Consider the following 8,966-nt stretch of genomic DNA (forward strand, 5'->3'; position numbering starts at 1 on the left):
CTCCTTATTTTCTATATGTAGCCTAGTTCGTGTAAAAAAAATAATTTACATTTTTTTTATTAATAAGTTTTGGTATACAGTTAATATATCAAAATATCTCAATAATATGTCATCATTGTCAAAGCTCTCAAAGACTGACAATTTTTTTTCTGTAAAAACAAATCTAGACCAAAACTGTTTCGTACATAAACATAAATATTGTGTACAAAAAAAAACAAAATAATGAAACCTTTTACTATCTAATTACAAAAAACTAAAAAATACACCAAACACAGCTTAGTACCATACCACAAAAATCTCAAGGCGCCCATTCTCAGTATTGGTTTACTAAAATTAACTACGACCTAAGTAACCAGCTGAAACTGGTTTAATCCGCTCCTAACTAAACAATACCGGAACGAAAGAGAATGGCCGTTTGCGGAATTATAAAGCGAGTACACACAAAACCAAATAAACCCCTAAAAAGATACCAATAAATGTTGCTTTAGTAAAAGTCGTTTCTTTTTCTTTTTTTTAGTTTCTTTTTGGTTAAAAACGAGGCGTAACGGTGCGGTAAACGTTTGCTTGCGATATTGGATTGGAAACAATTATGAATGTTTTGTTTCTTGGTGTTTGGGTCTAATATTTGAATTGAGGTTGAATTAACCCACCATGGTATTATGTAGGTTGTGTAAATGTGAAGGAGTTGGTATAGGAAATATAAAATGATATTTGCAATTATGAAAAAATATACTGGGTTATTTAATATGATTGCTAATATGGGTAACGAACGTGGAAGCAAATAAAAAATGCTTTACGAAATAATTTGTGTACAAAAATATTTAGGTAAAACAACTACTGTTGTGTAATATATAGTGTTATTTATTATACGTTTCGTTGAACGGTGATCTGTAATAGCCTGATTAAATTGAAGTTATAAAATAATCAAAACCCCAAAAAATAATAGTCACCGCAACATTTTTACTACGAATTCCAACTTACATACACAGTACAACATTCAGTAAGTAACACAACTCCGTAGAACAGTCATTGAAGCGTAGAGTGGCCACCGAACAACTTTCTTAACGCACTGAAGAGTACAACCAGTAATGAATAGAATAAGTTTCACATTGCAATCTCGCAGGCGGAACGGTAGCGATACATGACAATATTATGTAGTTTTGTTCTTAAAGTTTGCCGGATTATGCCTTTAGCACACTGACGCCGCGAACCGCGATAGCGAAACTGCGGTAAGTCTGTCCCACACTTCGAAACGTATCGCGTTATGTTACATCTCGCTCTATCGCCTATGACTTCCTATAATTGCATCTTAGTTTGTGTGGTATCGTTGTACCTCGCGATACTTGTTTCACACGGACGCCGCTGTACCGCCATTTTAGTTTCGCCGCTGGGAGAGAAACGACGCGATTTGTCTTTTTCGACAGAATATCGCGACGATACAAGATGACGGAGGTAGAAACTGAAAGAATTATTAATGAAATTCGAGGTTATCCCGAATTATACCTTATGGGACATCCTGATTACAAGAATTCGTATAAAAAAGAAGTGGCGTGGCGAAAAATCGAGGGAAGTACCGGCTTGGATGGTGAGTTGAATTTAACCTAAAGTGCCCGGTAAACGATCAAACGTGTTTGTCAAATTTTACGTGTTTATCAATTTTTTTGAGAGTGTGCGGCTGTGTTTGAAGTGTTTGTCAAACAATCTACGTTGATCTACGTGTTTGAAGCGTTTAATGAAAATCATTTTGTTCCTTGGTTTGATCGTGTACGCGGTTGTTTGAAGAAAACGTAAAGTTTGACAAACAAGTTTGAACGTTTACCTGGCCCTTAACTGCGGTTTAATACAAATTAATGCAAAGTTACGCGTTCAAGAAAGAAAAAAAATTAAATAAATGGTTATTAAGATGTAGGGGCAGATAGGATGTTTTCATCCCTACCGACCCCATACAACTTTCGGTAGGGTGGATGAGCATGAAATTAGGTATTTTGAATTCTGACGGACTCCTCATAAGGACTCCTTACTGGGTCAGAGCCATGGGGTCCGTTTGGAATAATCTTAAAGGATGTTTTAAAAAATGTAGATGTGTACAATGCATTCCATTTAATTACAGAAACTAGCTTTTAAAATAATTCACAAAATTTTGTCTAACATCAAACGCTTCATTATTTGCCCTATGTCTGTTTGGTTGTATGGATACAAATGCTCCCAAAGGATTAGTAGAATTTTGGTTTTCATACACATAGGCACTTTCCATATCTTGTAAATAATTGTGTAGACATGCTGCTGCTTTGACGACTTTTACGGTATTGTTTATATCAGTTTCAAAGGGTCTCAAAAATATACGAAACTTCTGGGCCAATATTCCGAATGCACATTCCACGACAACTCTAGCTCTACTTAATGCACGATTAAATTTTTTTTTATCAGGATCATTTATTATTGATTCTCTAGTAAACGGTCTCATTAGAAAAGTTTCCAATCTAAAACCTCCATCGCCGATGAACACGTGTGGTGTAGGGTTTTCACAACCTGGTAAAGGTTTAGATGCAGGCAATTCCATTTTCCTTCCTTTTACAAGTTTGTAGAGTGTTGAATTTTCAAAAATTGTACTATCTGAATCCTTGCCATATGATCCAACATCTATATAAATGAACTTATAATGTGCATCAACTAGCGCCAGAAGAACGATAGAAAATTTATTTTTGTAGCAATAAAACATCGATCCACTGTTAGGTGGAGACTTGATAGTTATATGTTTTCCATCAATACTCCCAAGGCAGTTTGGAAAGCCCCATATTGTATAAAATCCTTCTGATATTTGCTCCCATGTCTGTAGAGTTGGTATTGGAATGTATATTGGCTGCAATACTTTCCAAATAGCTTCACAAACTTCAGAAACTATACTTGAAACGGTGCTTATACCCATTCGGTATGAAGATGAAATAGTAGTAAAAGTATCGCCCGTAGCCAAAAATCTGAAAAATGAAATACAGAATGTATTACGCTGTGTGAGATTTGTTAAATCTGCATAATCTACATGTGTCTCCTAATTTTGTTTCAGTGAAATCACTAAAAGCAAAATGGAAAAATCTGCGTGATACTTACAAGAAGTACAAACAGTCTCAACTAACATTTAGTGGGCAAGCTGCAAAGAAATATGCTAATTGGGTGTGGGCTGAACACATGAGTTATGTGGATTCTACAACAAATTTACGATCTACTGAGAGCACTTTAAATACTAGCCCTCCAAAACTGCAAGCAGCGGAAAATAATAAGATTGAAAATTTACTTCAAAATCCAACGGATATAGAAGAACGAGTAGAACCTATAATCGGAAATGAGACACAACAAGAAGCACAGGATGATGGGTCAGTAAGCAATATTTCAGAGACAGGAAGCGATCTATATCGAAGAAGAAGACGCCGAAACTTAGATCCATCCGATAAAATTATTAATTATTTAGAAAAGAGGAAGATTGCAAAATCATCTACTCCAAATACAGGTCAAAATCTAGTTAATGTATTGTGTGACAAGCTTGATATGACATTTTTAGGTTTTGCTGACAGTGTCAAGAAACTTTCTTTGAACAACCAAGCCATTATTAAATTACAAATCATGAAATTAATAACCGAGTATGAATTAAAAGAAATAACAAGTGACAATAGACCAAACTCTAGCAACAGTACCTATGTTTCGACTCCAGAAAGTATTACTCTCGATGATCTTAGCAATCACAGCAATCGTAACGTCCGTCAACCATCCACATCAGGCGTCAACTATCATAATACACTTTCAAACACGCAAAGCCAAACAGAAAATCGTGACCTCAATCAGCCGTCCACATCAGGTGTCAACACCCATAATAATATACGAACACCTAATATCATCATTTTACAATCATCTGAAATCAGTGATCAACACACATCACAAATCATAACTGATGAAAAAAGTACTCAAAAGTACATCATGATTCAACCATCAGACCAAAGAAATGATAATAAGGAAAATAATTACTTGAGTGCTCAAAGTTGTTTTGCTAATTGGAACGAGTAATGAAACATGTGTGCGAATTATCTACTACATACTAATCTAAATTGTATTTTTTTAATAAATAAATAAACTTACCTTAAACATATTGCCAATCTTTCCTTTGAGGATATACTTTCCCTGAAGTTTGTATTTTATTTTTATATTATTCCTTTAGTTTTTATGCGGTTTGGGAGAAAGGGGTGATTAAGTTTAGTATTATAGGCTTTGTGAGAATGGTACACATGTAAGGATACCACCATAGCAATTATTGATGCTGATGTATATGACATGAATAATACAAATATTATATCAAACTTTTTAAATGGTCCAAAATCGTAAAACCTCATCGTTGTGTTGTGTATTATATCGTTGGTCTTCGACACGGTGCTTCTAACTTCTGGAGCGTAAGCAGTCTGATATCCATAAAACAGTATATTAATAATTTAGCAGATTCAAACCAATCTGACCATAATCTGAATAAAAAAGCCCATTTACCGCTTTTTCTACGCACCGCAGTAGACAACATTAAAGTTTCCTGTACCATATTTCCTACTGCATGCACATTTTAATTAAAATTCAAGACCAAACGCAATTTCAATTACGCAGCAACTCGTTTGAGCAGATAGTGCCCATATTTCACTCCCAAGTGACGCTTAGTCAAAAAGCTGGATCTAATACGCGATTAACCCTTCAACTGCTCGCGTGGGTCGCAATGATTTCACATGAATGGTGGAGGGTTAGACCGGGATAGTGGGCTAGCGTTAATCGGAACGTTATCGCCCCACAAAAGACGGGATGACTTTATTTTCTAATAAATTTAACACACATTTTGGATATTTTCCGGTGATATGCATAGATTTTGTATTGTTGTTGGAGGTTGTTGACCTCGAAGGTAGGAAAGGTGAGTCGATTGTATGCCTTAAATCTTAGAAAGTTAGCCATTAGCTTATTAGGGATATGCAAATAGGAATCGGTACTTGTTGCCTATATCAGTTTGTAAGGCATCTATTGCAAAAAAAAATCTATAAACAATTATCTTGCGTGACATGCCATATAATATACAACTTGTTATAGTTCGGCCATTCAGAGAATGCGTTCCTGACACGTCGCGATTGAACTGACGACGTAACTTTGCAATGGCGTTGCAGTTACGATAAAAATATTTTTGCTGGTTGTTTACCGTTTTAACAATTGAGGAGCATTAAAACAACATTATTATATCAATAATCAATGAATGTTATAATTCAGTCAGTTCAATCGCGACGTGTCAGGAACGCATTCTCTGAATGGCCGAACTATAAAGTGCTAACTAAACCTGTGGTCTATGTATTAAGTATTCTATTGTTTTAAGAATGAATTTTAGTTCATTCCTAGCATTCGTTTGTTTAATTCTAACACAACATCAATAAAATCTAATGAATTTATCAAAACTCAAAACAGTTCAGAACTAAAATAAAGTCCAAAACCTCACCTCGTTAATCTGGTGTGGTGAAAACATTTCGAACAAAAACATGTTTATGGCGAGAACGGCACTTAAACTAGCGCAAACACCTTTAGTTCAAAGGTTGACAGGATTTTATGGCACCTACGATGTTCTGTTTGAAGCCACTTAGATAATCGAAAATGATGGAAAATATTTCGATTGTTTGCGTTTGTTTTATCACAGAAAACAGTAACGGACGCTCATTCCTTCTTTGCGTGCGAAGAATATGATTATGGTAGCTAGTAGTCTAAAATCTACAGACCCACTATTGCGTGGTGGTTGGTTGCTGCTACTATCAGAGAAAACCCTAAAAACAAAATCTGTGACACTGTTTAGCACAGTGTACTTAGGTTTAAATCATAACAACAGAAACAAGAAAAACCATACCCACAATTATCATAAAATAACCACAATTCTCATCCTCTAACCATCAGATCACCACTTTCTACCTACAAAGAAACAGCCACAAGGTAATTTAGTACCAACACAGGAGTACCTGTGTTTGAGTCTGAATCTCAGACTGAGCGTTCGTGTTAGTTGTCTTCAGCAATTAGTGTAAACACCGTCGACCTACAACCGTGAGGGCACTTCACAGCGACCTGCTTTGTAGGGAGAGAGCTTGGTGATAAGCGCCAGCGATATTTGGGATAAGTGAGTTTTTATTATGAGTTATTGTGGATCTGGGATATAAAGGAACAGTAATTTATGTTAGGTCGTGAGAAAAAAAAATATTTAACTGTCTGCTTTTTGCATTTTTTATCTGCGTCCGTGGTATTTACTTCCTGGATAAGACTTTTATCCGTAATTAAACGAAAACCCGTAATTAATGACCATAGTCATAGTGCATCGCGTACTAGCGTTGACATCGGACGCGCCTGCACCGTACGCAGAAATTATTATTTATAATTTCGGCCGAGCGCGGCGTCAGCCGTCGCCGCATATTTTTTGCACACCATGCGTTCGGAAGAACTTGTGGCGAACGAGGTCCTGGCGTTCCTGCAGTACCAGCTGGACGTCATGGATGAGGTCAGTGTGACCCAGATCTGCACCTCAAACTTCACTGAGGCGGAGATACGCAGCGCCAAGACGCTGCTGTACGAGACGCTGCTTATGGCAGATCGAATGCCGTCCCGCAGGAGGGATGAAAAGGGAGAGAGGAGTCTCCAAGACATGATTAAAGTGCTGAAGGAGACCGACCCAGACGACGTACCAACTTTCGTGGCAAAGGATTTGCGCAAGCTGCCCCCGGTCACGTTTGACCACGTCGACGTCACCAGGCTCCTAAAGGACATCACTAGCATGAGGTCTAGCCTGGTCGAGCTGCAGTTGAAGCTGGAAGCATCGCAATCTACCATTAGTGATCTACGCAGTGAAGTAACAGAATTACGAAACACTGTAAGTAGGTCACTCGCGCCTGCCAACAGCGACAACACACGCCACGGACAGGCCAACGCATCGCCGAGCGCCGCGTCAGCAATAGTGCACTCGTCGCCGGTCGCCGTCACTGCAAGCGATGCTAAACTGTGTCCCGCCCCCTCAGCGTCTCCTGTCGTCGGGACGCCGATGAATGTAAGCACGTCGAAGCCTAGACGTGTTTACTCGGCTGCCGTAAAGCAAATTCCCGTTCAACGGCAACCTAAGGCTATTGTGGGAACTCAGAGTTACCCTGAAGTAACCCAAGGAACGGTTCATCCTGAACCAACCAAAGGGAAGGCTGATGCAGATGGTTTCATAAGGGTGGAGAGGAAGAAGAAGAAGCTATCAAGTCGGAATCAATGCGGAACTGCATTGACGGGTCCAAACATGCTGCTGCGCCCCGCTATTCCTACGACGCAGTTGTATGTTTCGCGATTACATCACTCCACGAAGGTCGAGGAGATCGTGGAGTATATTCGAGTGAAGACCAAGTGGACTTTGAGAGTCGAGAAGTTAGAGTCGAGTCATAACACGAACTTTAAATCGTTTGTGGTACGTGTGCCGACTCAGCATCTCGACTTGTTTCAAGAACAGTTTTGGCCGAAGGGTGTCGTGTTCCGGCGATTCCGCGGGAGGTTACGCGACACCACGAAGTGTAACACGAGACCGCTTACTCGTGTCAATACTTAGTTCGTAGTTGTTTTTATTTTTGTATGTATTAGTTTATAAGTATTGATATGTCATTTATTTATGTATTGTATTTGCTATGGGCCCTAGTTGCCTGAAATAAAGGAACAAATAAAATAAATAAAATAAATAAATAATACGTAATGACATTTATAACTGTGTAAACAAAAAAACGACTCCCCGTGTTACAACTCAAAAACTTAGGAAACTTTGAGTCATACATTTGCCTCACACAGTGACAAAACTACTTGAAAAACTTTTAAACTAATATAACAAAGTTGAGCTCAGATGGAGAAACGAGTTTTTATGTTTATGTATTCAATCATCTTTCTCATAAGAAATGTTATATTTTGTAAGAATCCTCTCATTCTAAATAAAACATAATAATAATTCCGCGACTCTATAAATGAAAAGATTCTACTCATATTTATCAACGCAAACGTTTGTGTGAATAAAATGTATAGATGTTTATTCCTCACTTACACAAAAACTACTAGATGAATTTTGATGAAACTTGGCTGTAATATTTATAACATAATATGTATCATAATAACGTATAGGCTACTTTTTATCTACATATGTGCAAGACGTAGTTCCCTTGGGACGCGGGTAAAATTGTGGGCGAAAGACGAAACTGAACACCAAACTAAAAGATGGAAGGACCATATTTTATATACAAAAACGCTGAAATTACCACTAAAGTCACAACCTAAGCCCTCGTCACTAAATGCAGGGGAACTTGCACCGCACGCCTTGTTTGCCCCACAAGTATGTCTACAAAAATAAGGAGAATATTTTCCAAATTAAAAAATGTTTATTGATAACCTAAAACTGACCTTAAATTGTTTTATTTTATTTATATGGGATAAAAAACAGATACTTAAGCTTACTTTAGCATACCTTAAATACAATACAGTATACCATTAATTTTTTTTAATACGCATAATTTGCATGCAAATTAGTGTTATCATACATGTAAAAAAGACTATAATTAAGAAAAGGGGAAAAAATAAGAATACTATCTATTTTAAGAAGTTAATAACTCTACTGCTTTTGCCTTTAAACTATTTTTTTTTTCATTATTAATAATAAACATAAAAAACAGATTAGGTAGTGGATTAAAGAAAGTCTATAAATAAATCTTATTTAAAAAATCCCAATATTTCAGTTAATATAAAGTAGAAATAAATCCTATTTATATATAAAGAATTCTTGGAGCTCTTTCTGTATCTGTATTCGGTTCAGTAGTTTCGCAGATAACAAATAATTGAATTACTAATGAAGATTTAACCTTATATTTATTCTGTACAAGCAATATTTGTATTTTATCTATTAAAATAGCAATTTTAAA

General features: G+C 36.8%; 3 protein-coding genes across 3 annotated transcripts; 2 read left to right on the top strand and 1 right to left on the bottom strand.

Moving 5' to 3' along the window:
* The first annotated feature begins 1,201 nt into the window (after window positions 1–1,201).
* On the top strand, window positions 1,202–4,135 carry LOC124637133. Its single transcript, XM_047173477.1, has 2 exons — window positions 1,202–1,585; window positions 3,062–4,135. The coding sequence occupies exons 1-2, from the start codon at window positions 1,444–1,446 to the stop codon at window positions 4,051–4,053; spliced, it is 1,134 nt and encodes a 377-aa protein (XP_047029433.1). The 5' UTR covers window positions 1,202–1,443; the 3' UTR covers window positions 4,054–4,135.
* LOC124637134 (protein ALP1-like) lies at window positions 2,086–3,063 on the bottom strand. Its single transcript, XM_047173478.1, has one exon. It carries the CDS (start codon window positions 2,924–2,926, stop codon window positions 2,114–2,116), a length of 813 nt encoding a protein of 270 aa, XP_047029434.1. The 5' UTR covers window positions 2,927–3,063; the 3' UTR covers window positions 2,086–2,113.
* A 2,331-nt stretch (window positions 4,136–6,466) lies between the features above and the next one.
* Window positions 6,467–7,618, top strand: LOC124637207. Its single transcript, XM_047173567.1, has one exon. It carries the CDS (start codon window positions 6,467–6,469, stop codon window positions 7,616–7,618), a length of 1,152 nt encoding a protein of 383 aa, XP_047029523.1.
* Window positions 7,619–8,966: the final 1,348 nt, after the last annotated feature.

Source organism: Helicoverpa zea, chromosome 15 (genome assembly GCF_022581195.2).
Source record: "Helicoverpa zea isolate HzStark_Cry1AcR chromosome 15, ilHelZeax1.1, whole genome shotgun sequence".
NCBI lineage: Eukaryota > Metazoa > Arthropoda > Insecta > Lepidoptera > Noctuidae > Helicoverpa > Helicoverpa zea.